We start from the raw sequence: 27,254 nt of genomic DNA on the forward strand, positions 1-27,254 counted from the left end.
TTTAGGATGGACTGGTAAGATCTCCTTGCAGTCCAAGGGACTCTCAAGAGTCTTCTCCAAAACCACACTTTAAAAGCATCAATTCTTCAGCGCTCAGCTTTCTTTATAGTCCAACTCTCACATCCATACATGACCACTGGAAAAACCATAGCCTTGACTAGCCAGACCTTTGTTTACAAAGTGATGTCTCTGCTTTTTAATATGCTGTCTAGGTTGGTCATAACTTTCCTTCCAAGGAGTAAACATCTTTCAATTTCATGGCTGCAGTCACCATCTGCAGTGATTTTGGAGCCCAAGAAAATAAAGTCTGCCACTATTTCCACTGTTTCCCCATCTATTTGCCATGAAGTAATGAGACCAAATGCCATGATCTTAGTTTTCTGAATGTTGAGCTTTAAGCCAACTTTTTCACTCTCCTCTTTCACTTTCATCAAGAGACTCTTTAGTTCTTCTTTGCTTTCTGCCATAAGGGTGGTGTCATCTGCATATCTGAGGTTATTGATGTTTCTCCAGTCAATCTTGATTCCAACCTGTGCTTTATCCAGCCCAGCGTTTCTCATGATGTACTCTGCATATAAGTTAAATAAGCAGGGTGACAATATACAGCCTTGACGTACTCCTTTTCCTATTTGGGACCAGTCTGTTGTTCCATGTCCAGCTCTAACTGTTGCTTCCTGACCTGCATACAGATTTCTCAAGAGGCAGGTCAGGTGGTCTGGATCCAGGACCCAGAGATCCCACAGAGACTGAGCCAGAACTGTGTCTGAGCATCTCCTATGAGGTACGGGTCAGCAGAGGACTGCCACAGGGCCAGGGGCTCTGTGTGGAGTAGACCTGGGTTTGGCATAAGCCCTCTTGGAGGAGGTCGCCATTAACCCCACCATAGAGCTGCCCGAACTTACACTGGACTGGGGAAGCAGACTCTGGGGGGGACAAACAGACCCTTGTGTCCCAGCACCCAGGAGAAAGGGGCAGTGACCCCACAAGAGGCTGACCCAGGCTTTTCTGTGAGTGTCTCCTGCAATAGCTAATTCTTAATGTTGTTGTTTAGTCACTAAGTCATGTCTGTCTCTTTTGTGACCCCATGGGCTGTAGCCGGCCAGGCCCCCTTGTCCGTGGGATTCTCCAGGCAAGAATCCTGGAGTGGGTTGCCATGCCCTCCTCCAGGGGATCTTCCCTTTCCCAGGGATCTTTTGCACTGGCAGGCAGATTCTTTACCATTGACCCACCTGGGAAGCCCAATTATTAATATTACTCAGTGATAAGAAAAAAAAAGAATGAATTGTTGGACAACACGGTCCTACTTTATAGCACATGGAACTATATTTAATATCCTGGAATAAACCATAATGAAACAGAATATTTAAAATAATGTATATATATATATATAAAATAACTGAGTCACTGTGCTGTACTGTAGAAATTAACACCACTGTAAGCCAACTATACTTCAATTTTAAATGCTTAGAAAGTAAAAAATTAAAAAAGAATGAAATATTGCCATTTGCAGCAACATGGATGGGCTTAGAGAATATTATACCTAGTGATGTCAGAGAAAGACACATACTATATGATAACACTTATATGTGGAATATAAAAAATAATATAGATGAATCTATATGCAAAACAGACTCACAGACATAAAAACAAATTTATGGTTTCCAAAGGGGAGGGGGAGGGAGGGACAAATTAGGAGAAGGGAATTAACAAACTACTATTCATAAAGTAGATAAGCAAGAAGGATTTACTGTATAGCACATGGAGTTATATTCAATATCTTGTAATAATCTATAATACAATTTAACCTGAAAAATATATATAACTGAATCACTTTGTTGTACACTTGAAACAAACACAATATTATAAATCAACTATCACATTTTTTAAAGAATAATAACAAATTCTCTTTTATAAATAGGTAATTCTTAAATCGTGCTTCCTAGACGCCAGGGACTGTTCTAAGTCCTTTTAAAAACATATTTATTTTATTTATTTATTTGTCTGTGCCAGTCTTAGTTGCAGCGTGCATGCTCGGTCGCTCGGTCGTGTCCGGCTCTTTCCGATCCCATGGACTGTACACAGCCCACCAGACTCCTCTGTCCATGGGATTTTCCAAGTAAGAATACTCAAGTGGGTTGCCATTTCCTCTTCCAAGGGATCTTTCCAATAGCATGAGGGATCTTCAGCTGCAGCATATGGGATCTAGTTCCCTGACTAGGGATCAAACCCAGGCCCCATCTATTGGGAACTTGAAGTCTTAGCCTGGACCACCAGGGAAGTCCCTAAGTACTTTTTATATATTTCACTCATCTAATTATTTAAAAGTAAATACAATGTGGTTAGCATGGTACCTGGTATTATTTCCTTAGTAAAAGATCTCTCTAAATCAATCCTTGATTAGCATGTAGGCACTCATCTGGCTGATATTCTTTTCAATACCAATGAACTGTACCCACCACCGGTTTGTCTTCCCTTGACTGCCTCAGCAAATCACATTCACTATAGGACCGCAGTAGATATTTTCACCCTGAGGCTTAATCCAATAAAGCAGAAGTTAAAGAGATGACCTAAACTCAATGCAAGGATTAAAACTGTTCATTAAATTTATGACACATTAACCAGGGTGACTTGAAAACAATTATGTCTGTGAGGAACTTTATGGGGGTGGTAGCCATAGCCTTCATTTTGATAGAAGTGATGATTACACAATGAATATGCTTGTCAAAATTCACAGGACAGGACAGTTAAAGAGGATGAAATGATTATATGTAAACTATATCTCAGTAAACTTGTTTTTTTTTTTTTAAATAAAAACTGCACCCCAAAACTCTGTCTTCCCCTATTGATTTTATTATGAAAAGGGAATGAACCATAAAACCACAAAATTTTCAGTAAATTTGGGAGGAAGAAAATTTTGCCTAAGATCAGGCCCTTGAAATTCCCTACCCCCAAAAAAGAAGAGCAGAAATTAATTGGCCCATTTGAATTCTGAAATCTGAATCTCCCACATCCCACATCTGTATTAAACTGGGATCTCTTCATCATATTACTAAAAATGGATCCAAATTCATATAGATTTTTTAAATTAATTTAATTGGAGGCTAATTACAATATTGTGGTGGTTTTTGCCATGCACTGACATGAATCAGCCACGGTCTACATGTGTCCCTCTGTCCCAAACCTCCTCCCACGTCCCTCCCCAGCCCATCCCTCTGGGTCGTCCCAGTGCACTGGCTTTGAGTGCCCAGTTTCATGCATCAAACTTGAGCTGGTCATCTATTTCACATATGGTAATATACATGTTTCAGTGTTGATATGGATCTTTAGACAGTAAGATGCCTTAGGGCTATGCTGTCTGACATGGTAGCCTCTAGATACATGCAGCAGTTGAGATCAATTAAAATTTAATAAAAAACTAAAAATAAAATTCTTTAGGTGTACTAACCTGTTCTTTCAAGTGCTTGATAGCCACATGTGGCTAGTGGCCACTGTACTGGATTGCACAGATGTAGAATATATCTGTCATCACAGAAGGTTCTAGAGGACAGCACTGCGCTAGCAGCCAAACAGATATTCAGACCACTGGAGTTTCAGGGTTGAGTACTGAATACATAATTGTATGGCACGGGTCTCTGAAACTTCAGTTGGCTGACATTTCTGATTCAAATCATCTTGAGGACTTCCCTAGTGGTACGTTGTCGACCTGCCAATGCAACGGACACAGATTCAATCCCTACTGCCGGAAGACCCCACGTGCCGTGGGGCAACCAAGCCCATGTACCACAACTGCTGAGCCTGTGCTCCAAAGCAAGGAAGGCCCAGCGCAGCCAAAAGTAAACATCAATCAATTAAAAGTAAAGTAAAATCATCTTGAGATGATACATATTATAGCTATTCCACTGGTACTCCAACAAAGGCAATGACCTTCTCGGACACTCAGAGGCACGCACACCAGTAGGGATGACTCATGGTAGAGACACAGAGAGAGTGTGACCCATGCTGTAGGTGCCTGTAACAACCCGCAGAAACTGTAAGCAATCCCTAGAGGGAGGTTTGCCAGCAAAACAGGATAGATGGCCTATTTATATTGAAATTTCTGCTTAATGCACTGCCTAAAGCTGTTGGTTTTCAGGCCACCATTCATGAGTAGGTAACATTGGAACCCCCACCCATGGGGCAGAAATTATTAAACAGTTGATTTTCAAGGAAATTGTGGGACCGCTTTTTTTAAACTAAATTTTATGAGAGTATAGTTGTTTTACAGTTATGCTAGTCTCTACAACAAAGTGAAACAGCGATATGTGCACATAAACGCCTCTTTCTTGGCTCTCCTTCCCATGTAGGTCCCTTCAGAGCTCTGAGCAGAGTCCCCGGTGAGCTGCAGGAGGCCCTCGTTACTGACCTATTTTATCCACGGTAACAACAGCGTACACATGTCCATCCCAGTCTCCCGGTTCATCCCAGCCCTTCCTTGTCCCCGTTAGTGTCCACGTGTTTGTTCTCTGTGTCTGTGTCTCTATTTCTCTTTTGCAAATAAGATCATCTATACCATTTGTCTAGATTCTACATATATGTAGACTGCTTCATTGTGGGACTTCATTGTGGGACTGCTTCATTGGTAAAAGCCACCGCAGAATCCTCCCTTTATGGATCTTTTCTCGAGAAATTATTTAGAGACATGGCACACAGAGAATTGTCCCCCCATATCTGTAATCCCACAATTCCTTAATAGAAATTTCCTTTTTACTTGGGCTCAAAGACTTCGAGAATGAGTCTTAGTTTTAATTAACCTGTGGCCACATGTGCATTCTGGCCAATGTGCTGTGTGCAGCTTCTAGAAGGTGGTCTTGGATCCTTCTATTATGCTTCCTCTTTCCTGTTGATGGAAGGCGAACATGAGAGCTGGAACTCCAGCAGTCATATTGGACCTGAGAGGTAAGAGCCATGTTGAGGCTACTGCAACAAGATGGAAAAAGCCTGAATCTCTGACTCAGTTAAACACCATACCAGCTCTGGGGTTCAATGAGAGACAGAAATAAGAGTTTGTCTTGGTGAAACCATGATTGTTCTCAAGGTTTTCTGCTTCTCACAGCTCAGTCAATCCGAACCAATATATACAGCATCTCTGGTTCACAATGAGAACAGAACAAGAGTAATTCATGGAAATATAAAACGGAGCTCTGGATGTATCACCCTCAAACATCAGTTATGGTCCCAAGGCAGGACCCTGACAAAACTCTCAGCCGCTTATCTGCGCGGTAATCACACCTTACTTGTGGCCTTGTCAGCATGACACCCTCCACGGTGCTTGCCAAGAAAGAGTAAGGGAGGGTCTGTGAGCCCTGAAACTGCAGCTGACAGGATGCAGAATGACTCTCAGATGCTGTTGTGAGGGTCTGTGGGCATCTGTTGAGTTTTGTGCCATCTCAAAGGATTTCAGAGAGGACCCAGTGCAGATTTCTTTGTGCTAATAAATCAATAAGACCATCCAGCATTCCATGTTGCATCCTCACCTGCCAGATAGAAGACTTAGTATCTTCAAAGCACTTGCAATAGCCATAAAACCAATCTTCAAAGCCACAACAGGTGGAACTGGTTATTTCTACCGCTAAGTGGTGTCAGGCATGTCTAAGGCAGCTTTCCTTTCATTCAGTTGTTTGGCTGTGGTGGGTCTTTGTTGCTGCCCACGGGCTTCCTCTTGTTGCAGAGCGGGGCTTCTGTCCAGTTGTGGCACGGGGGCTTCTCGTTGTGGAGCACCAGCTCTCGGCGCAGGGCTTCAGGAGTCGCAGCACGGGGGCTCAGTATTTGCGGCGCACGGGCTGAGTTGCTCCACAGCATGTGGGGTCTGCCTCGGTCAGAGATCGAACTGGTGTCCCTTGCACTGCAAGGCGGATTCTTAACCCCCGGACCACCAGGGAAGCGCTAATGCAGCTTTCCTTTTTCACCTAATGTCATGTTTGGCAGTGATATTAACAACAGCACAACAGCTATGACCAAAACATGTGTTAAATTTACCCAAAAAAATTCACCCAGTGATGCCATATCTCACTGACTTTTTGACCAAGCAGAAGCAGAGATATGGTGCCCACAGCCTTCTGGGATATGTAGTGCTCCCAAGTACAGTTATTTAAGTGGTCCAAATTTTACAGATCATTTTTTGACCATAAGCCCCTTATAGCTCAGTTGGTAAAGAATCCGCCTGCAATGCAGGAGACCCCAGTTCAATTCCTGGGTCAGGAAGATCCCCTGGAGAAGGGATAGGCTACCCATTCCAGTATTCTTGGGCTTCCCTGTGGATAAGCTGGTAGTAAAGAATCTACCTGCAATGTGGGAGATCTGGGTTCGATCCCTGGGTTGGGAAGATCCTCTGGAGGAGGGGAAAGCTGCCCACTCTAGTATTCTCGCCTGGAGAATTCCATGAACCATATAGTCCATCGGGTCACAGAGTCGGACACGACTGAGCGACTTTCACTTTCACAGATGCCACAAATATCAGCTTAAGGCTAAGAAACAATCCAAACAAAGTGTGGCAGTCTACAGGACCCATCCCCAGCATTCATGCTATAGTCTTACTGACTTCCCTATTCCAAGCGCCCTCCTCCTAAGCCTGCCAACCTGTTGTTGGCTGTGTGCCTGTGTCTGGAACCCTCACACACTCCTCTAACCTGGGGGATGAGGGGAGTTGCCTGCAGACAACTCCATCAAAGCACATAGTGTTCCAAATGCCATCAGTGACTCCCTCTTCCTTATTAGGTTCAAGTTAAACCCTTTTGAGAGGCAGCCAAGGCATTTCAGAACCCAGGCCCTCCTACAAGAATTTGGTTCTGACTCAACCAAACCCAAACTCACTCCCCAGGTTTCTGCTTCCCTCTATATATCTCCTCACCACTCCATCTAGAAGCCTCCACCGCCCACAAGCCACTGGAGGTGCTGCCAGCACCCAACATGTCCAGATGCCGGGACACTTGCCCCACCCACGCCCAGCCCCACCCCGAAACTTCCACCTCGGAGTCCTGCCCTTGAACTCCCCTCATCCTTCCTTAGAGCCAGGCTCCAGCTCGCTGCAGGGGCAGGAGAAGCCCCACGGCAAGCAGAGGGCTGTGGTCCTGGCGTTCTTGCCTGCAGCTTGGCTCGGAGTCGCTCATAAAACTGTTATATGGGGTTGCTTGGCATACTAGTTAAATGGGCTTTTGTGGATTGGCCTGGGGACCTAACCGCCGTGTATAAATGTTATTGGAGTAAATGCATGGCTTTGTTTCCTCGGAGAAAAGCCCTCTGAGCTCAGAGCATCTGACCAAAAGTGACCTTTGGGGACACTCCCCTTTCTGCTCCGAGGGCGACCTCTGCGGTTTGGCACCAGCTGCAGAGAGCACTCTGGAGAAACCTCGGCTCTGGCCCCGGCTTGGCTGGGAGTGGGTGCGGGCGGGCAGCGCGGGGAGTGTCTACTTGGGTCTGATCTTCTCTTCAGCGGAAGCCTGGGGGGCGGGGGGGGCGGGGGGAGAAGGGTGTCTGAAGCCGTCGAGATGGAGACGAGAGCGTGGGTGATCCCAGAAACCACATCCATCGCCTGACCCCAAGCAGACGACGTTCAAGGGCTTCCGGCCCTAGGCTGTGGGAGTGAGGGCTCAGCTGCTGACTCCGGAGAGGCGGCGGTCAGGGACGTTTCGGGGCTCGGAATCGCTGCGCTTGCGCGTTAGCCGGAGGCGCCCCGGGCGCGGGCACCAGGGGGCGGCAGAAGCAGAGACGCGCGCCTCCCGGGCGCCCGCGCCAAAAGGGGTCTTCACTGCGCCCGCCGCCGCGGCGAGGCCGGGCTTCCGCATGGGGGGGCGCCCTGGGGCTGAAGCCGAGTCAACTCCCGCAATGCAGGGATTCAGGGATCGGGGCTGTGCCCTCGGGGGGCACGGTCCAGGCGGCGCCGTCGGGGATCCCCCGGGAGGAGGGGCGGGGGCGCTGCCTCCGGGACTGCGGGTCGGGGTTGCAAGACGGGAAGCCAGGACGCGCACACACGTGCACACGCTCGTACACTCGTGCCCCTCCCGAGCCCGCAGCCCGGCATCCCGCGAGGACAGCGCCCTCGCGACCGGGAAGCCCCGGAAGAAGCCTTCGTCTCCTGCCCAGACGGAGAGGGAGGCGGGATGCGCAGCGCGGGAGCCGCCGGGGATGCCCGGCCGTGCGGCCAGCCCTGAGCAGAGGGGACACCTGGCACTGAAGGCTCGGAGCTGCTGAACAAGTCCCGGGGAGGGGGGCGGTGCTGGGGGGCGGCCCGGGGTCGGAGAAGCCCTGTGCGTCTTGCCGCGGCAGGAAACCTGGAGGAACGTGGGCGCTGATACCTACGAGCCTGGGGAGGCCGGGCCGCAGCCCTGGCTATTAATGACGGGACAGGCAAGCCTGCACCAAAGGCAGGGGCAGTAAACGCCGTCGTGAAAGTCAGCCTCGGTCTCCTCATTCACAAGGAGCTCAGACTAGGCATCTAAGGCCCCTTCCGGCCTCCCGGGCCCTAAAGGTCCGGAAGGGGTGTCAGGTGAAACCAGGGAGGGTCAGCGCGCCCCCACCCTGAACCGCTCCGGAGCCAGGGTCGCACAGAACCCTGGGCCCCCCCCCCACCTGATGTCGCTGGGAGTCTGTTATGAATTCTCTCTGCACCCTCACACCTCAACAGGCCAAGTCCTCCAAGAAACGGATTAAGCCATCCATTTCTGGTAACAGCTCAGCTAGGGGTAAGGGGCGTGGTGGGGCGAGGCTCGGGGTGAGGATTGAAATAACAACGCAAGCACCAGGCACATACACCCCAGGAGGAGACAATCACATTTTTTTAACCTCCAGTCAGAGTGGACGCAGGTCATAGTGCTGGACAAGGTCCTGGGAGTCCCTTCCATCCAGATCGCACGATAACTGAAGGATCAGGGAGAGTGGGGGGCACCCAGGGCAAGGATGGTGGGTGGCCAGGATGTCGGTGGGAAACTCAGGGCCACCATGGTTTCCCAACTCATGTGGAAGAATCTCAACCTTTCAACCGTCTGCTGACCACTGGCCCTGCACACACCCCTCACTATTCCACGTCTCCCCTGGGGGAGTAGCCTGGTCCCCAAGTAACAGGCGTTCCTGCAAGACCCCAGACCGAGAGAAAGACAGCAGGCAGGCAGGTGAGGGAGCCAAACACCCAGTCGGCAGAGATGAGCGAGCCCCACCTGGGCAGAGAGAGGCAGAGCCCTGAGACAAAGGAGGCCGTGTATTCCAGCGTTCACAGTGGGTGCTGCGGGTGGGTGTGAGGGAGGCGGGGGTCGGCCCGCAGCCCCCCACAGTCACTGAGGAAAGCCCTGAGGCGAGGAGGAGGGTGCTGGGGCCGCCCCTGGAGAGCCCCAGCTCCAAAGTCCGCTGATTTTTGTTGGTATTTCTCTCTTTATCTTTTTTGTCATTTTGATCCCCGCCCCCCCCCCCCCCCCGCTTTAAATAATTAATATAATTACTTTTAAATACAAAATACACAGTGTCCTTTCTCTTCTCTTCCACGTGTTTGGGGTGACTGGCAGGTAAAGTTTAAATAAGGGTCTCGGCGGTCGAGCATGGCACACGCTCCGGGGGGAGGGCCGCGAGGCCCGGGGTGCTCCTCCCCTGCTTTGCCCCTGATGGGGGGCTCTCAGGGCCCTGGCCCGAGGCTCCCTGAAGGGCGAGAAGCCCTCCTGCGAGGTGGCACAGAGCCGACGCTGTGGGATTCCAGGTGGGCCTGGCGTCGGCGGGCAGGGTCAGACGGAGGAGGAGGTCCTAGCCCATGAAGCAGACAGGCCCCAGCAGCACCCCGCCCCGCCTCGGAGGGGCCCCCAGGTCCGAGAAGGAGGCGTCCAGCACCGGCAGCTGCTCCAGCACAGGCGTGCGAACCTCCAGCACCGTCCGGCCTTGCTGGGTCTTGCGGAGGGGGAGAGACATGAGCGAGAGGAGTGAGCGTGGGAAAGGCACGCGGGAGCCTTGGGCCACCCAACCGCAGGCCGCGGCCCCCGGTCCTTCGAGCACGAGCACCGTGAGACGCTGATCCCCTCATCTGCGTCACACGTTCAAGCTGTGCTCAATTTCCTTTCCAAAGTTTCTTCCAGAGAGTCAGGACTGGGAAAGCTGGGAAAGTTGGTTGTGTGCGTCCACACATGTGCGTGCACTCTTGAGCCAGTCTGAGCAGCTATGGGTTTGTCTTTGAGATTATCCATCTGTAGTGGTTGTGTGAACCCGTGTGACTCCACAGGGGTGTGTGTACCTGTGTCTGCGGCTGTGTGTGATGACAGCCAACATGATTCCGCACGTGCGTGTACCTGTGTGACCCTCCCCAGGCAACTCTGGAGATGCATGTACAGGTTGGGCATGTACATGCCCTGGGGAGCGGGCAGTGTTTACAGACTGTGTGTGCAAAGGGGAACCTATGTAAATACACTTACAAGCCTGCACGATGCGCTTTGAGTGAACCCGTCCTCCGCCGCCCAGCCTCCTGCCCTTCCCGACCCCGGAAGCAGGCTTCCTCCTGCTCGGCCCAGGGCCCCTGCCCCGGGGGTCTTCCCGCCGCCTCCCCCAGCCTGAGTCGGGGGCCCACCCCCACCCAGCTCTCCCTGGTGCCCACCTGGCAGCCGTCCCGGATCTCCTTGACGTAGGGGCTTGTCTCCGGGCTCAGCTCATCCTCGTTGGCCCCCCGGAGCTTCAGGGGGCTGTCCTGGGCCTCCCCAGAGCAGGGGTAGGAGATGTTCTGGCGGGCTGAGACGCTGAGCAGCCGCAGGAAGGTGAGCTGCACCACGCCCACTGGGGCGCCCTCGGAGTCCACGTAGGAGAACTGGAGGAGAGGGGGCTGCGGTCACAGGCAGGGCCGGGACCAGGGTCACGGGAGCCAAGTGGGCGGGGAAGGCCCGGGGGAGAAATGGGGGGCAGGGGGGCAAACGGGGCAAACTTTTGCCGCAGGTGGTCGGGGCAGGAGACAAAGTTAGCGGCAGGAGACTGGCAAGAAGGGAAGAGAAGCGTCCGCAGGCTCCACAGGGTCAAAGGCCAGGGGATGTCAGAAACCCGGGAGCCTCTCGGCCCGGAGGGGGACTCCACAGGGTCAGGGCGGCCAGAGGCCAGCTCTCACCTGCGTGACATCATCCCTGGGCGTCACACAGGTTTCCCCTCCAGCCGTAAAGTTGCAGAAAACCCGGAAGGCATCCCGAGCACAGCCCTGGTTGGGGTCGACCCAGTACTCTCCTGTCAAGCGAGGTGGGGCGGTGATCAGGGTGCCTGGGCCTTGTACCCAAGAGGCTCTCTGCCCCACACGTTCGCCGCCGATGGCTTCCACTAGCTGCCCCCACCTGCCCTGTCCCCCAGGCCTCTATTCCACCCCCAGAACATAGCCCGCCCCACTTCACTCTCCCTCATCACTTTATGCCCCTTCCCGCCCCTGCCACCCCTCCCCACAGCACCCCCAGGCTGGTGATTGGAGTCAGTAGGAGCGCTGACACCCTCACACTGGCACAATTTGTGGTTACAGGCTTGCACACATGTCCGTGTGTGTAAATGCCAGCATGTTGTCCATGGGTGTGTTTATCCATTCCTGTAGGCACTGGGCAGACAGTGAGCTGATGACCCTGGGAGGACCGTGTGTGTGTGTGTGTGTGTGTGTGTGTGCACACGTGCGCTCAGTCGTGTCTGACTCTTGGTGACCCCGTGGACTGTAGCCTGCCAGGTTCCTGTCTGTGAAATTTTCCAGGCAAGAACACTGGAGTGGGCTGCCATTTCCTACTACATGGGATTGAACGTGCATCTGTTGTGTCTCCTGAATCGGCAGGCAGATTCTTTGTCACTGCCACCTGAGACGCTCTTCAAAAACCCTTTCTAACAGTAGTCAATGACTGTTGAGCTATTTTGCGTGTCCGAGATCGGTCACTCAGTCTGTCCTATTCTTTCCCTTCCTTGGGACTGCAGCCCGCCAGGGGGATTTTTCAGGCAAGAATACTGGACTGGGCTGCCATTTCCTCCTCCAGGGGATCTTCCTGACCCAGGGATCAAACCTGTGTCTCCCGTAGCTCCTGCCTTGCAGGCAGATTCTTTATGCACTGAGCCATCACACCAGTTGCTAAATATTGAAACGCTTCTGACCTCGTTGGTAAGAGCTGCCGCCCCCAAGCGCCCCGCCCACCTCATCCCCACCCCGACAGCTGCCCCAGGCCTCCCCGACATCCATCCGGCTTGTTCCCATCGGTGCTGTGGTTCACAAGTTGCGCTCCCGAGGCTGGCACTAACCGTCAGGTAGCTCCGGGTGGCAGAGCTTCAGGTCCTGGCAGGTGCGAGCAGGGCTATCCTGGGTCCCCGTGGGCCGCCTCATTTGCTCAATTTCCTCCCGCAGGGAGTCCAGGGAGCCAAAGATCTCCTCCAGCCCCCCAGGACTGCCCGGGGCGCCCCCAGTCGGCACAGCTTCATCTTCCTGCATCAGGCGGCTTCCGTCCACCGAGCGCCGCGTCTTCTTGGGCATCTGGATGGGCAGGGGCTGGATCACCTCGCCCGGGGGGCCCTGGGGGAGAAACGAGGTCAGGATGAGGGAGACCCGGAGAAACACCCAGACAGAGGGGGACCAACAGAAACGCGGGCCCTGCCTCGTGACTCACCGGGTGTCCCGGAGGACCCTGGACGCCCTTCTCTCCCTTAGGTCCGGCTGGGCCCTGCCAAAGGAGGCAATGAGGTCATGGAGGGGTCAGGAGGTCAAGTACGCGATTAAGGTTACAGAGAGTGAACTCAGTCAAGGGCTGGGGATGAGGGGATGGGTGGGATGTTTGTCCTGGAGAGACAGTGTCAAGTTCAGCTGTGTGTGTGTCGGGGGGGCGGTCAGAGCTGCTGGGGGTCACTCACTGTGGCTCCTTTGGCTCCTTTGGGGCCAGCAGGTCCCTGTGAAATGAGGAACAAGAAAGAGGCGGTCACCACAGGGGAAGGTCGGGATGTGGAGAACTGCCGAGGCGAGGTCACGAGTCCACAGGACCCTGGGGCCACCCAGGAGAGGCAGGCGGGGGAGACAGGGGGACACCCAGGAGGCGCTGGAAGGACAGGTTGGAAACTCTGCAGGTGCAGGAACATATGGGGGACATGGGGGCCTCTGCGTGTTAGGCTGGCGGTTGCCGTGGAAACCCGGGGGGGATTATAGGGGCCGCGGGGTTTAGAGGATTGAGGGGAAGAACAGATGGGATACTCACAGGGAGGCCGGGGGGCCCTCCAGGACCAATGGGGCCAGATGCTCCCGGAATGCCCTAGGAAGGGGGGGCCTGGTTCAACTGCGTCCTCCTCCCCTCCCCGCCACCCACCCCCCGCACTGCGTCCACCCCCCACCCCAGCCCACAGCACTGTGTCCACCGCTGCCCGCTGCAGCACGCCCCCTGAGTCCCCAGCCCCCATCTGCCCAGCCCTCCCAGCACCACGCGCTGCACTCACCGTCTCTCCCTTTTGCCCGGTAGAGCCCTGAGGACCAGGAAGCCCGCGATCACCCTTCTCCCCCTGCTCCCCAGGGGGACCGATGAGTCCGATGAGACCTGGGTGACCCTGGAGAAGCGGACAGGTGGTGAGGGGGACCCGCAGAAGAGACCCGTGGACGGGGAGAAGGAGGACCACGGGGGTCAGAGCCCAGAGGGCAGGAGGGACTCAGGCGGGGCTGCGGAAAGCCCAGGGCTGCCACAGCTCCAACTGAGGGGGGCTCCCCGAGAACATGGGGTCCCCGGAGGCTTCAGCAAGGAGGCTGAGACTCTTGACCGCGCGTGGTTGCTCACCTTCTCTCCCTTGGCCCCAGCATCGCCCCGGAGGCCAGGTAGCCCTGGGGGTCCCTGTGGGGAGACAGAAGTCAGTCTCTCCTGCGGGAGGTGGGACCACCTCTCCAACTTCCTCCAAGGCTGGATGCCCGCTGCCTGGGGGGCCCCACCGCACCCCACCGTACCCCATCCACAGTCACTCACCACAGGGCCTGGAGGTCCGGCCTGGCCTGTGGCCCCAGGACGGCCTTGCTGACCCTGCAGATTTGAGGGGACCACAGGGATCAGGAGACATGTCCCCCGCACCACACCCCTCCCAGCCCGGCCGAACCTCTGCATCACGACTTACCACTGAGCCAGGGAGACCTCTCAGGCCGTCAGGACCAGGCTTTCCTGCTGGGCCTGCAGGACCCACAGGGCCTGTCTTCCCGGGGGCGCCCACAGCACCAGGATCCCCCTGAAACACACCAGAGAAGTGTCCCGAAAGGCAGAGGACGGCGTGGTGGGGGCAGCGGATCCAAGGTGGATGGGCTGAGACAGAGGGGAGGGGTCGAGCCCCCAAGACCCCTGGGGGAGGGAGGAGGACAGGGAACTCCGCCTGGAGGAGGAGGCGGGGAGGCGGCATCTGGGGGCCAGAGGGTGAGGACCGGGAGGGGCGGGCAGTGCAAGGGGCGTCCCAGCATCTGGGGGGCTCTCCCCACCTTGGCGCCCTTCTCTCCTTGTCGCCCTTCAGGACCAGGCGTGCCCGCAGGCCCCTACAGGTGGAGGAGGAGGGGGTGCAGGTGGCTGTGAGCAGCCAGGCTCACCTCCCGCCCCCGAGCGTCCTCATGGTGCACGCACACACATACACACACCCGCGCGCACACACACACAATCAGAGAAGCTGACTCATCTCCCTCAACCAAGCTGTCCTCCTGATACACACACACACACGTGTGCAAACACAGACACAATCACAGAGGCTGACTCACAGATGTGAGAGCTGCTACAACGGTACCGGCTGTCGAAGTACTGAGAAGTCCTGTGCATTAGGTGAAGAGCCTCTTGCCCACATACCACCGGTAGACAAAGGGTTCATGCCCCACCAGCCCTTTTCCTCCTAGCCCCCAGACCAGGGCTCAAACTTGTGCCCACTGCCCCCTGCAGTGGGATCAAAGAGCCACAACCACTGGACCACCAGGGAATCTCCCCCCACGTCTATTCTGATTGGTTGGTACACACACCGCACCCCTGGCAAGATCAAAGATACCCAAAGGAGCAAAGATACCCAAATCTGCACAGCATGCTTGCAGACACACGTGATCACACACACACCTCCCCCAAGGACGGCCGGGATACCAGGCCTCTCCCCATCCTGCCCCCCATCGCCCCAGCGGCCATCCAGCCTCCCCCAGGACTGCCCGCAAGGTCCACCTCGCTTACCCTCTTTCCAAGCGGTCCAGGAGGTCCATTCTCCCCCGTGGGACCGGGGGACCCCTGTGGAGGGAGGGAGAGTGGTGGGGAGGGAGCCCTCGGGTGTGGGCACAGCAGAGGGGACTGGGCCTGCGGGTGGGGGGTCACGGGCACTCACAGGCTGTCCTGGCTCCCCGTCCTCTCCACGGTCACCCTTGGCACCATCCTGGCCCTGCAGAGATGCAGCACAGTCAGAGGGAGCCCAGGCCTGGCTGGCCTCACCCCCAAACCCGCCGATCCTCCCATTCTTCGTCTGCTCCCCACACCCCCAGTTCCCACCCCCACCCGCCACGCACAGTGCCTCCAGAGCAGACCACCCTCTTCACCCACCCTCCCTGGGTAAGACTCACCCGAGGGCCAACTTCTCCAGGAGGGCCAGGGTCACCAGGAAAACCAACAGGACCCTGATCCGGAGGGAATCCAGGGGTCAGGGTCACAGCTCCCCCTAAGCCCACACAGCGCCAGCACAGACCCCCGTGGGCACAGGGCACTCTCCCTCTCTCCAAGCAGAGCCCACCCGCACCGCCCTAGGAAGAGGGCCTCCAGTAGCCCTTCTCCCCACCTCATGCGCTGCCTGCCCTCCAAGACTTTCAGGTTATTAAGTTTCTCTCATTTTCTGTCTGGATCCTAAACTCCATAATCCCTCCCAGGAGACCCCATCCCCGCCCCAAGTCCCCCACACTCTTGCTCCCCAGCTCCAAGATCCTCACACGCATATCGCCCTCCTCCATGCACGGGGCCCTCCTCCAAGCCCCCGCCCCAAACTCACGGGGTTCCCTTTGGGACCGTCGTCGCCGGTGGGGCCCTTAGGCCCTGGTGGTCCCGCCTCTCCCGCCTGCCCGGTCTCTCCTTTCTCCCCGCGCTCCCCACGTGGACCCTGAAGGATGGCGGAGGTTACAGACGGTCCCAAAGGAGACCTGACGATCAAGGATGCAGCCCCCTCTTCCAAGTCGCCTTCAGCCTCCCCCTCGACCCTCCGCGGACATCAGGGTGCCCACGGAAGTCGAGCCCATGGGGGGAGTCCCCCTCTTCCTTTCAAGGAAAGGGGGCAGAGCCCACTCGGATCCAAGGACCAGGCCCCCCTGAGAATGTCTGGGAGTGTTCCATCTCCAGGAGGTCACAGAAAAGGTGGGGGTGGGAGTGAGGGGGTGGAGGGGCTTGGGGAGCAAGGCCTCAGAGCAACCACTCACCTTGACCCCTGGCTCGCCCTGGACTCCCGGAGATCCTGACTCTCCTGGCTCCCCCTGCAAGGAGATGGGGGTCAACAACCTTCATTCCCCTGCCCCCCCAAAATCCTGATATTCCCAGCCTCTCTCTTTTTTGGGGGTCACACTGCACAGTTCCTAGGATGCCTGAGCACAGGCCACGGCAGTGAAAGCACTGACTCCAACCATGGGACCAGCGGGGTCCCCCGCCCCCATCACTCTCCTTTGAGGCCCCCACTGAACCTGGCAGAAACTCACCCCCAAGACCATCCATGTACCCTTTCCCAGTACCTTCTCTCCAGGGGGACCCAAGTTCCCAACACCTCCTGGGGGGCCTTGTGGACCCTGAAAGAGAGCCAGAAGTAAAGGGGAGGGGGTGGCCCGTGGGCTCAGAGCCTGGAGGATGGCCTGAGGTCACCGCCGTGAGCCGGCGGGAGGCCTTCCCAGGGGCCAGAGGCGTCTCCCAGCTTCTGAGATGAGATCAGAGATTACAGCCTAGGGGAAGGGAGGCAGCGCATTGGCCACACGAGGGCCGGAGAACTCACATCTGCTCCGTTGGGTCCAGCTGGGCCTCGAGGTCCTGGGGGGCCAGGTGGTCCCTGGAGAGAGACAGGCAGGGAGGTGAGGGAAGGTGAGCCTAGGATGCCCGGAGCAGCGGGGGGCCAGGGGAGCAGGCGGAGAGGGAGGCAGTCGGGCCAGGGTGGGGTGGGCGCTGGATGAGCAGGGGGGACTAGCAGGTGAGGCTGGGGTCAGGAGGGGTCCACCCCGTCAAGGGGGTCGCACTCACCATCGGGCCCACGTCTCCTGTTTCTCCCTTCTCCCCTGAGGGGCCTGGCAGACCCTGCACAGGTGTACACAACGGAGACCCAGGTGACCAACCACCCCAGATCCCGCCCCCACCCACCCAGCCCCGGCCCCCACCCCCCAGTCCTCCGTCCTGAGCAGGGGCTGGCGAGGGTCTGGGGCAGACCCCAGCCCCGCTGTGACTCCCACCTCTCAGCCCCTGCCCCCTCTCCCCAGCTCACCTGCAGACCAATGGGTCCCGGGGGTCCATTGAATCCTCTTGTTCCTTCGTCACCTTTGGCTCCGAAGTGTCCCTGGGGACCCCGAGCTCCAGGCTCCCCATCTGCCCCCTGAGGTTGGGGAGGGCAGGGACGAGGACTCAGCGATGGTCTTGGGTCCGGGGTTTTCCAGTCCTGCACAGAACCAGGCAGCAGGCCCGGACCCCCCCACCACCCCTACTCCAAGGGCAGAATCGGGGCACCGGGCACTCACCGCAGCGCCAGGCTGCCCCACAGGCCCGATGGGTCCAGGGGGCCCAGGGGGGCCCTGGGGGAGAAACAAGAGTCAGTGACACCAAGACAAGGGCGGGGCCAGGAAGGGCTGAGGTTAAAGGGCAGAGGTGAGAGGTCAGAGGAGTGAACACTCACATGCTCCCCTTTGTTGCCTTTGGCGCCTTTCTGTCCAGGGTCTCCCACCTCGCCCTGGGGAAGGGCAGGGGGACGTTAGAGGAAGCAGAGAGCAGGAGGGCAGAAGGAGCCGCCGGGCTTGGGGGCCACCCCTCCACCAGAGAGCTCATCCGCAGGAAGCTGAGTCCAGGGGTTCCCTCACCTTGTCTCCGTCCTCTCCTGCCACGCCCGGGGGCCCGGCGGGGCCAGGAAGCCCCACGGGACCCTGCACCCCATCGCGGCCAGTCGGACCAATGGGGCCTTTCTCGCCCTGTGGGAGAGGAAGGCAGGAGTCATGACCCACAGACGCTGTCACCCTGGGGACCCCTGGGGACCCAGCAGCTCCCAGACCCCTCTGCAGCGCCTCCCAGGGACCCCGCACTCACCGGGACACCTTTCTCTCCCGCTGCTCCAGGTGGACCCTGCGGTCCTGGGCGCCCTGGGGGGCCAATGGGTCCCCCGGATCCTGCCGAACCTCGCTCACCAGGGGATCCCTGCGACAGGAGCGAGCGTCAGACCCTCTGAAGGGGAGACCACAGCCCCCGACACCAGAGCCCACCTGGCCACGGTTCCAGGAGAAAGGCCCAGCATCGGAGGCCTCACGCTGACCCCAGCCTCCCTCTGCTGGGTCCTGCAGCCCCACCCAAATCCCGATGCTGCCCCGCACCCCTCCTCCCAGGGGCCCCAGACTCACCGCAGGGCCAGGGGGACCAGCCGGCCCTTCATTCCCCTTCAAACCAGGCCCGCCCTGTGAGCCAGAGATTGGGGACAACAGATGTGAGATGGAAGAGGAGGACCTCACAGGCCCAGAGCTCAGGAGACACGCAGGGAGGATGGGGGCTGGGCCGTGGGCGTGGGGTGACGCTGGGGTGCCAGGAAGTGTGGGGCCTCGTGACGGGCATCGGGGTCGGGGTCACACTCACAGCAGTGCCAGGGAGGCCTCTCTCTCCCGGAAAGCCCCTCAGACCAGCGGGACCATCCTTCCCTGGGGCCCCAGGGGGTCCGGGGTCACCCTAAAAGGAAACGAAGCTGACGAACCACTGCCGGGCTCCCAAGGTGGGCAGAGAGATCTCTGCCCCATCAGATCCCCAACAGGCTGTCCCCTTAGGCACCCGAACCCCGTTCTCCCGGGTACCCCCACCCGGGCCCTCTGCTGACCTTCGTGCCTTCTTTCCCAGCTGTTCCGGTCAGTCCCTGCTCTCCAGGGGGGCCGGGCGGGCCTGGGTGACCTCGCTCCCCCATGGGCCCGGTTTCCCCGGCGGCTCCCTGGGAAAGGCAGACAGACCCCAGTCTCAGCGCCCTTGCCCATCTCACTCTGCTCACCCCGCAGTACCCCCCCAGGACCCCTTCCTGCCTGCCCCGTGGCTCTCCTGGGCCTCCATGCTGGTCTCCCTTCCCCGGTGTAGAGTAACCACACCAGCCGGTGTCCCTGTCGGGGACCTTCCTCTGCTCCAGGACGCAAGAAGAGGAGAACTGGTCCAGGAAATAGATGGAAATCTGGGATCCCTGCTCCAAACCCAGCCCCCACCATGCACCCCAATCCTAGGGGCCCCGCAGGCAAAGGAGGGCCAGGGGCTCGGGATCAGGAGAAGGGAGAAGAGAGGCAGAACTTCCAACCCCCAGGGTCCGGGATGATTTGTCTCTGCGGGGGTGGGGGCGAGCATACCTGGGGTCCCACCACTCCCGGGGGGCCAGGGGGGCCGGTCTTCCCTTGGAAGCCCTGAGAGAGAAAGAGGAGAGGCTGGTCGGAACACACAGTCTGGCGTGGACACGGCAGGGACCCCAGGCTCCTGGGTCACCACCGAGTCCTTGGCCGCAGTCTGAGCTGAATTGGGACGGGGGCCACTCCACCAGGAGACCCTTCCTTGGGGGCCTTCCAGACAGGACGGGAGGGAGGGGGGATCTGCGGGCGCCGGGGCACCACTCACCACTTCTCCTCTCTGGCCTGGGTGTCCCGGCAGCCCGTCCTTCCCGGGGGGACCCTGGAAGGGGTTCAGAGGTCAGGTGAGCTCTAAACTGGGCAGGGGGTGAGGAGGAGGAACAGTCAGAGCCAAGGCACGTCAGAGGGCAGCTTACCGGGGGTCCTTTGGGGCCAGGAAATCCATTGGGGCCCTGAGGCCCAGGGAGACCCTAGAGACAGAGCTGTTTGAGTCAGGAGAACGGGAAGGAAGCAGGCTGGGCAGAGGACCCGCCCCGCTGAGAGGGAGCCAGCACCACTGGCCCCCGGACAGCGCCGGCGCGCAGGGGACTTGACCACACTCACCCTCTCTCCGGGAGGCCCGTGGGGACCGTCTCCACCTGAGGTTCCCTGCGGGGAGAGAGGAAGAGAGGCTGACTTCTAGCCAACCCCGAGGTCAGTGGAGGGGGCGCAGCTGGGCCCCAGGGCAGAGGGGAGTTGGAGCCCCGCTGAGACCACCAACCTTGGCTCCAGACTTCCCGGTGGCGCCTCGAGGTCCCCGCTGACCACGCGGACCCTACAGAGAGGTCAGGGGAGTTGTCAGAAAGACCCCCAAAGCACCCCCTTGGGCTCCTGAGCCACATGCCTCTTCCGCTGCACTCACCGTGGGGCCACGCTCTCCCCGAGGCCCTGATTTTCCTGACAGGCCCTGGTGGGAGCAAAGTGAAGACAACGCATCAGCCCTGAGCCCCCCAGAGCTGCCCCTCCCCCCACAGCCCCCCTTCCCCAGCTTACCCGGGCTCCCTTCTCTCCACTGGCTCCAGGAAAACCCGGAAATCCCAGGGACCCCTGGTGAGGACGGAAAAGGGGAAAAACTGAGAAGTCAAGAAAAGGGTGGGCTGGGGAAAGGCCAAGGGGTCAGGAGAGGTGACGGAGGCAGGGGGTGGGAGACCCGGGCCCTGCCAAAAACTTGGTGGCCTTAGACAAGCCCTGGTGCTTGCTGGGCCTCTGTTTCCCCATCTGTAGAATGGGCGCAGACTAAATTCTGTCTAGGGTCCCCCCACTGCTCTGTGCATCCGTGCTTCCTGCAATTAGAGGTCCGGGAAGGGAAAAGGAAGAGGGCCACAGTGGAGCATCGAATCACCTTGGGGCCCTGGCGTCCGGGGTAGCCAGGCAGACCAGGAACACCCAGCTTGCCCTGTGGACAGACAGAGGGCCATCAGGAGAAAGTGGGGCCACGGATCCCACTCCATCCTGGAGACCCAGCCCCAAAGGGCAAGCATCTAGCACGCCCCCTACCCCCGACCCCCGCCACCCTCACCCACGCCCCCAACCCCACCCCAGGCTGCCTGGCTTTTGTAATCTCTCCTTCCGGAGAGGATTTTCCCCGAACTCCAGGGCTGGAGTCTCGCCTCCCCTGTATCTTAAAGCCTGCAGCTCCCATGCTGCAGGCGTTGGGATCCCCTGCCTGCCCGGCACCCCTGCTCCCCCCTTCCCAGCACACAAGACCGCTCCTCCAAGACCAGCCCCCTTGCAGCCCCTGCCCGGCCTTGCCCCAGGCTCAGCTCTGCAGCCCCCATCTCCCACCCGCCACGCCCTGCCCCCTGAGGCCTCAGAACCTGTCTGGCCAAGGAGTGGATATGGGGAGCAGGGATCCGGCCGCCTGACTCCTGGGGCACCAACCCTGGTTCTACCCCGCATTGGCTGTGTGACGAACAAGCCCCCAAACCTCCTGGTGCTTCAGGACCGGAGCAGTGCCCACCGCACGGGGCTGGCAGGACAGGTTAGCCAGGTGAGCGTTAACTGTGAAGATGTCAGAGCTCACCGCCTCTCCAGCTCTTTCTCGGAGTACCTGCTGCTGTGAGTCTGCACACACTTTCCCTCTGCCTGGCACCCCCAGGAACCCTGTGACAGCCTCTCTGCGTGTCCCCACGAATCTGTTGTGAACTCTTAATGACGGGGACTTTCCTAGGCTTCTTAGTAGCCCCTCTCAACCCGTCAGTGTCTAGCGGGTGCCAGACGCAGAGAGGAGCATAATTAATGCACGGTCATCTTTGACTGACTTTCTAACTTTAGCCACTGTCATCCCTGCACCCGCTCTGACCCCAGCACCCCAGGCCTCACCCCCGCCTCGTCCTAGAGCGCGCAGACACGACCCCCTCTCCCCCGTCACCTTCTCGCCCATGAGCCCCGGGGGCCCAGGGTCCCCTGTGGGTCCAGTGCGCCCCTTCGGCCCCTCAGGGCCATCCTCGCCCCTGGAACCGGGGACTCCGACCTCGCCCTAGGGGAGAGGGTTAGAGAGGTGAGAGATCGGGACTTGGGGTGGGGGCTGAGCCCCAAGATGGGGGGCAGGCCCCGGTGAGGCTGGTGGTGGTCCCCGGAGTTCCTGCAAGACGAGGAGCCCCGAGGGGCAGGAAGAGGGTGGTGACTGGCCAGCCAGTGGGTCCCAGAGCACGGGGCTGGGTCCTGCTTGGATCGGGCTCTAAAGGGAGGTCAGATCCTTGAGGGAGCCTGGCGACGGGCCATCCGGGGGTGTCGGGGGGAGAGTGGTAACTGGGGGCTCAAAGGGGAGGGTCACCAGCGCTTGGAGCTGGGGGGCAATGAGGATGTCTCTACTCACCCTGTCGCCTTTCACACCCATGTCACCTTTGAAGCCAGGAAAGCCATCCTCGCCCTGAGAAATATGGGGCGAGAGGACATCACGGATGATGGCAGGAGGGGTGGGCAGAGGCAGGCAAGAGAGCGGGCAGAAGGTGGGGGGGAGCTGGGTTGAGACACGCTGCTCACCTTTTCACCCTTGTGACCCTTCAGACCCCGAATTCCATCCACGCCCTGGAATTGGAGGGGGGACAGATGGAGCGGTCAGGAGGGGCGAAGGGCTGGCAGGACCAAGCTCCGGGGCCCGGCTGGCCGCCCCGACCTCAGCCTTCCTCTGCCAGCCAGCTGGTCTCTCACCTTGATGCCCCGAGGTCCTGGGTACCCCAGAGGACCCTGAGGTCCGGATGGCCCCTGGAAGAGGACAGAGAGGTGTCGATAAAGGGTCTCAGGGGGTCACTGAGGGCACCCCGGGGTGGGAGAAAGGGAAGTGACCAATTGCAGTCTGGAGGGGCTTGCAGGGGGTGGACTGTGAGAACCACGTGAAGACACGAGGAGATCCCAAGGACTAGGACGCCCGGGTCTGGGTGGAGACCCCGCCAGGGGATGCGAGGGCTGTGGAAGAGCTCACCTGGTTTCCTTTGGTTCCAGGGGGGCCTTCCTTGCCCGGGTGACCCTGGGGGTAGGGGAAGGAGAGCGTGACCACCGGTCCCTGTCACTTCCTGCATCCCTCTCTACACTTCTTGGACCCAAATGCCCCCAGGACCTAATGAAGCTGACTGACCACTGGCGGCATCACCAGTGACCTCCCAGGACAAGGGACACTCCGCAAGGAGACTCACTGACTCGCCTGCAAGTCACTCCCTGGGGTGGAGGGTCAAGGGGGATTTGTATGAAGAGGTGGGGGCACTCACCGGGGGTCCATCTGAGCCAGGCATGCCAGGCAGCCCTGGTTTCCCTCGAGGACCCTGCAGGGAGACGGGGACACTCAGTCCTAGCCAGACATTTGGGGGCTCCCTGCAACCCGCCTCAGCACACCCACCGTCCCCCAGATCCCTTAGTCACTTACCTTCTCTCCATGAGGGCCGATGGCACCCTGAGGCCCAGGGAGACCCTAGATACCAGAGTGAGACGTCACAGGGGCCCCCAGGGGTGGGCCCTGCTTTCTCCCCCAGTCAGCAGCCCCAGTTCACAACACAAGCAGCAAAGACTTGAGACCCTTCATTTCCAGTCCCCACGCAGGGTCTGACCCACTGTGAGAGCCCAAGGGAGCCCCTCAGTCTGGGGGGGCAGACAGGACCACTCACCTGGGTCCCGGGGGTGCCCTGCTGCCCGGGAGGTCCTGGTTCTCCCTGGGGTCCCTAGAAACAGCGGCCAGGCCGGGGTCAGAAGGAAATGGTGACGGAACAAATAGGCAGGGGAGATGAGTCCCAGAAGGGACAGATGCGGGGGCAAGAACCGGGAGCCGGAGGGGGCAAAGGGACCAGGACCTCGGCAGAGACGCAGGGGCGGAGGGTCAGGTGGGGCCTCCACGCCCATCACTTACCAAGCTGCCTTTGGGACCGTGGGGACCATCCATGCCTCGGACCCCCTGAAACATGAGAGGGGCGTGAGCCCGGGAGGGACCTGTGGCTTCTGAAGCCCAGCCATCCCCACGGACGGACAGGCGCGCGGTGGGCCACCCTCCAGTTCATCCCGAACCTAAGCAAACACAGCCGCCCAGATCCATAGGGCGTGGGGCTCTGGTCTGTGGGTTTGTGGGGCTTTGTTCTGTTTCTCTTGAAGACTTTTAAAAATTTTTTTTTACTATGCCCGAAGTGTTTGATGCACTTCAGGATATGGCCCTGCGTGGGCACCTGCGGATGCAGGTTAAAGGGGCAGTGCGGTCGGCGGGGGGAAGGAGGGAGGCCTTCAGGGCAGGTGGAGAGGGCGGGGTCAGAGTCAGGGACGGTCACTCACCGGGGGTCCAGGAATCCCAGGAGGGCCTTTGGGGCCAAGGAGACCTCGAGGTCCCTGCATTCAGGTGAGGGGAAGACGGGACCCGCGTGGGTGAGAGCGCGTCCCTTCCATGCCCACGCCCCTCCTCTGGCATCGGAGCCACACTCCCTGCCCCCCCGACACTCACCGACTCCCCCGGCAGCCCCCGAGGCCCGATCTCTCCGTCGTCTCCCTGGAGGAGGACACGTGAAGCAGCCTCGGCTTCGGGACCACCCCCACTCCAGCCCCCACCCCGGAACTCCCCTACCCCCAGCCCCCACCCTGCCCGCCCCACCAGCTGCAACACTTACCCTCTCTCCATCCTCACCAGGGGGCCCAGGAAGGCCCTGGGCACCAGTATCACCCTGAAAAATGGGCCACCAGGTAAGAGGGGCACAGATCCCCCAACACAGACAGACACAGACCATCTTCAGGGTCCAGGGAAGTTCCTTCTCTCAACTCCTGCTGGGACCGTCAGCCTCCTTCCCTGGCCTTGCGATCCCTCCCTCCCCTCCCCTCCATGAAGATCTACCCCCCATCACAAGACCCCACATGTCCCCATACTCACCCTGTGTCCCTTCTCCCCAGGCAGCCCTGGGAGGCCATCGAATCCTCGGTCACCCTAAGGAGGAGAGGGCCAGCCCAGGTGAGGCGCCAGCCCCTTTCCCATCACATCTTGAGTTGGGTGGGGCTGCTTTGTGGGGACCCTCGGCTATCCCCAGGGAACAGATGAGCTCAGGAGTTCCGGGTGGGCATCAGAGAGGGGCCCAGGCCTGTTACCTTCACTCCAGGTTCCCCAGGCATCCCTCGGGCTCCATCAGCACCCGCTCGGCCCTGGGGGCGCAGGGGAGGTGTCAGAGCAAGCAGGGGCCCAGCCCTCCACCCCCCATGCCCTGTCTCCCTCCCCCACCCCCCCATCCTACCCCCGTCACTCACCCTTCGCCCCGCCTTGCCAGGAGGGCCCATGAGACCCTGAGGTCCTCTGGGGCCCTAGGGGGGAGAGGCAGGGGCAGGGTTAGTGGGCACAGGTGGGGGGGCGGGGCACTGAGCTGAGACCAGGTCGGGGGAGGCTGTCACCTGAGGGCCCAGGTCTCCAGACTCTCCTTTCATGCCAGGGCTCCCAGGTTGTCCCTGTGAGGAGAGAGGGGGGCTTGCTGAAGGACACGCTTTTCGGTGGCCTCAGTGCCCTCCCCCACTGAAGCAAAATATCTCTCAACTCGGTCCTTTTCCAGGACTGTCCATACCCACACACGTGGACAAAGGATCCCCTATCACAGCACCCCACGCACTCACCAGGGGGCCAGGGCGGCCTGTGTATCCCATGGGGCCGGGGGGTCCTCGGAGGGCCATCTAGGGGGGCAGAGCAGACGGCAGAGCTGAGCACGGGCAGCAGGAGCACCCCAGACCCTGGGTCACCTCCCAGATTCACCCGTCTTCCCTGACCTTCATTCCACTGTCCTGATCATCCTCACCCTCCCTGTCAGCCCCCAAACCAACCCAGACCTCTCTCTGCCCTACACTCACGCTGACCTACCTTTCCTACCCCTCCTAGTGCCTTCCTCCCCCCACCACACCCCCCACCTCCCCCCAAGCCCCCCAGCCCTACTCACCCGCGCCTGCTGCAGAATCGCCTGGGCCTGGGCCTCCTGGGCCGCCACCACAGGGCCCTTGTCACCCCCACCACTGCCGAACCGGAACTGCGGGGCAAGGAGAAGAAGAGAGTCTAGATTCTTCCAGGAAATCCATGAGACTCCCGAAACCAGAGGCACCATCCAGCACATAGGCCCCATCTCCCAGGTTCCAGATACCCTAAGCCCTTCTCCAGTGTCTCCCCCGGGCTCCGGGTCATCACTCAGAGGTTTTCAGAAACTCAGCTCCTATCTCCCTCCCTCCCTCTCAGCCTCTTCCTTCCCAAAGACTCTTTGAGTTCTAGATTCCCTGAAATCTAGGATTTTCTGCCCAATTCTAGATGCCCCATGTTTGCGTCTAGGTCATCAATGAGGCCTTAAACCCTCCTCCCCGATAATCTCGTTCTCTGGGTGGATTGTCCTGACAGACTCCTCTAGGCTTGCCTCCCCGTCTGGTTCTTGGTGACACGGTTCCCTGCCCTCCCCTCAGCCCATTCCACAAAGCCCAGAAGACCACTCACAGGGAGCATGAGGGATGTTCCGGGAGGGCCAGGGGCGCCGTCTGATCCAGGGAGCCCTGCTCGGCCCGGGGGGCCCTGGAGAAAGATGGAGTGATAGCACGTTGTTAGGGCCCTGGCATCATCTTGAAACCCTCCTCAATGGAACAGATGCAGACTTCACTAGATCTCCCCACACCCCATGGAGAAACATGTCATGGAGAAAAATGACAGTGAGACACGACTGATCCCCTCTCCAACCACAAGCCGCCTTCTTCTCTGGGTGCTGAGGGCACAGCAGCCCCTCCATCAGTAATCAACCGGCTGATGAGAAATCACTGAGAATGGTACCCCCTGGATAACAGCGGCTCCTTTGCAGCCCTCCCCGCCTCCACAGGATGCTGTCATACCCTCTCGCCTGGGTCTCCAACTGGGCCTGGGTTGCCTTGGATACCAGGGGGACCAGGAAATCCCTGAAGAACACAAGAGGAGGGGGTCAGATGTGGGCGGTCAGATGGAAGAGGGGTATATGGTTGGGGGCAGGCTCCGCAGAAGAAATCTGGGGATCTGGGAAGCTCTGATTGCTCCCAGTTCTAGGAAGGAGACCTGGGCCAATGCTGGGAAGGCACAGGTCAGCAGGTAGGAGGCGTTTCTGCACAAAGAATAGAGGCTGGGGGGTCACAGCTGGAACTCACCGCAGGACCTTCTGGACCAGGGGGCCCCTCCACTAGCATGCCCTGCGGAGACGAAGGTTCAAAGTCAGAGGCTACAGGGCTAGCACCCCGCCTCCTTCCCTCCTTCCTACAGGCCTCTGCCAGTGAG

At 58.8% G+C, this 27,254-nt stretch overlaps 1 protein-coding gene across 1 annotated transcript in view; it reads right to left on the bottom strand.

The window, feature by feature from the left end:
• Nucleotides 1-9,231: 9,231 nt before the first annotated feature.
• Nucleotides 9,232-27,254, bottom strand: part of COL11A2 (collagen type XI alpha 2 chain) — a 29,511-nt gene continuing 11,488 nt past the window's right edge. Inside the window, exons 11-67 of the mRNA XM_065912203.1 lie at nucleotides 27,128-27,169; nucleotides 26,843-26,905; nucleotides 26,457-26,531; nucleotides 25,918-26,004; nucleotides 25,601-25,657; nucleotides 25,385-25,438; nucleotides 25,244-25,297; nucleotides 25,088-25,141; nucleotides 24,876-24,929; nucleotides 24,619-24,672; nucleotides 24,456-24,500; nucleotides 24,290-24,343; nucleotides 23,877-23,921; nucleotides 23,638-23,691; nucleotides 23,400-23,444; nucleotides 23,245-23,298; nucleotides 22,962-23,006; nucleotides 22,691-22,744; nucleotides 22,523-22,567; nucleotides 22,356-22,409; nucleotides 21,909-22,016; nucleotides 20,880-20,933; nucleotides 20,531-20,584; nucleotides 20,400-20,444; nucleotides 20,259-20,312; nucleotides 20,102-20,146; nucleotides 19,915-19,968; nucleotides 19,767-19,820; nucleotides 19,505-19,558; nucleotides 18,997-19,104; nucleotides 18,762-18,851; nucleotides 18,533-18,586; nucleotides 18,225-18,332; nucleotides 18,002-18,109; nucleotides 17,821-17,874; nucleotides 17,666-17,719; nucleotides 17,416-17,523; nucleotides 17,178-17,231; nucleotides 16,936-16,989; nucleotides 16,682-16,735; nucleotides 16,376-16,429; nucleotides 15,955-16,062; nucleotides 15,536-15,589; nucleotides 15,304-15,357; nucleotides 15,156-15,209; nucleotides 14,435-14,488; nucleotides 14,083-14,190; nucleotides 13,938-13,991; nucleotides 13,755-13,808; nucleotides 13,423-13,530; nucleotides 13,188-13,241; nucleotides 12,850-12,885; nucleotides 12,609-12,662; nucleotides 12,247-12,514; nucleotides 11,099-11,211; nucleotides 10,601-10,807; nucleotides 9,232-9,903 (exon numbers count right to left, since the gene is read on the bottom strand). Coding sequence (XP_065768275.1) covers nucleotides 9,763-9,903; nucleotides 10,601-10,807; nucleotides 11,099-11,211; nucleotides 12,247-12,514; nucleotides 12,609-12,662; nucleotides 12,850-12,885; nucleotides 13,188-13,241; nucleotides 13,423-13,530; nucleotides 13,755-13,808; nucleotides 13,938-13,991; nucleotides 14,083-14,190; nucleotides 14,435-14,488; nucleotides 15,156-15,209; nucleotides 15,304-15,357; nucleotides 15,536-15,589; nucleotides 15,955-16,062; nucleotides 16,376-16,429; nucleotides 16,682-16,735; nucleotides 16,936-16,989; nucleotides 17,178-17,231; nucleotides 17,416-17,523; nucleotides 17,666-17,719; nucleotides 17,821-17,874; nucleotides 18,002-18,109; nucleotides 18,225-18,332; nucleotides 18,533-18,586; nucleotides 18,762-18,851; nucleotides 18,997-19,104; nucleotides 19,505-19,558; nucleotides 19,767-19,820; nucleotides 19,915-19,968; nucleotides 20,102-20,146; nucleotides 20,259-20,312; nucleotides 20,400-20,444; nucleotides 20,531-20,584; nucleotides 20,880-20,933; nucleotides 21,909-22,016; nucleotides 22,356-22,409; nucleotides 22,523-22,567; nucleotides 22,691-22,744; nucleotides 22,962-23,006; nucleotides 23,245-23,298; nucleotides 23,400-23,444; nucleotides 23,638-23,691; nucleotides 23,877-23,921; nucleotides 24,290-24,343; nucleotides 24,456-24,500; nucleotides 24,619-24,672; nucleotides 24,876-24,929; nucleotides 25,088-25,141; nucleotides 25,244-25,297; nucleotides 25,385-25,438; nucleotides 25,601-25,657; nucleotides 25,918-26,004; nucleotides 26,457-26,531; nucleotides 26,843-26,905; nucleotides 27,128-27,169 — 4,032 coding nt within the window. The 3' untranslated portion in view covers nucleotides 9,232-9,762. The remainder of the gene's footprint in view (nucleotides 9,904-10,600; nucleotides 10,808-11,098; nucleotides 11,212-12,246; nucleotides 12,515-12,608; nucleotides 12,663-12,849; nucleotides 12,886-13,187; nucleotides 13,242-13,422; nucleotides 13,531-13,754; nucleotides 13,809-13,937; nucleotides 13,992-14,082; nucleotides 14,191-14,434; nucleotides 14,489-15,155; nucleotides 15,210-15,303; nucleotides 15,358-15,535; nucleotides 15,590-15,954; nucleotides 16,063-16,375; nucleotides 16,430-16,681; nucleotides 16,736-16,935; nucleotides 16,990-17,177; nucleotides 17,232-17,415; nucleotides 17,524-17,665; nucleotides 17,720-17,820; nucleotides 17,875-18,001; nucleotides 18,110-18,224; nucleotides 18,333-18,532; nucleotides 18,587-18,761; nucleotides 18,852-18,996; nucleotides 19,105-19,504; nucleotides 19,559-19,766; nucleotides 19,821-19,914; nucleotides 19,969-20,101; nucleotides 20,147-20,258; nucleotides 20,313-20,399; nucleotides 20,445-20,530; nucleotides 20,585-20,879; nucleotides 20,934-21,908; nucleotides 22,017-22,355; nucleotides 22,410-22,522; nucleotides 22,568-22,690; nucleotides 22,745-22,961; nucleotides 23,007-23,244; nucleotides 23,299-23,399; nucleotides 23,445-23,637; nucleotides 23,692-23,876; nucleotides 23,922-24,289; nucleotides 24,344-24,455; nucleotides 24,501-24,618; nucleotides 24,673-24,875; nucleotides 24,930-25,087; nucleotides 25,142-25,243; nucleotides 25,298-25,384; nucleotides 25,439-25,600; nucleotides 25,658-25,917; nucleotides 26,005-26,456; nucleotides 26,532-26,842; nucleotides 26,906-27,127; nucleotides 27,170-27,254) is intronic.

The sequence above is a fragment of the Muntiacus reevesi genome, chromosome 20 (genome assembly GCF_963930625.1).
Source record: "Muntiacus reevesi chromosome 20, mMunRee1.1, whole genome shotgun sequence".
Taxonomy (NCBI): Eukaryota; Metazoa; Chordata; class Mammalia; order Artiodactyla; family Cervidae; genus Muntiacus; species Muntiacus reevesi.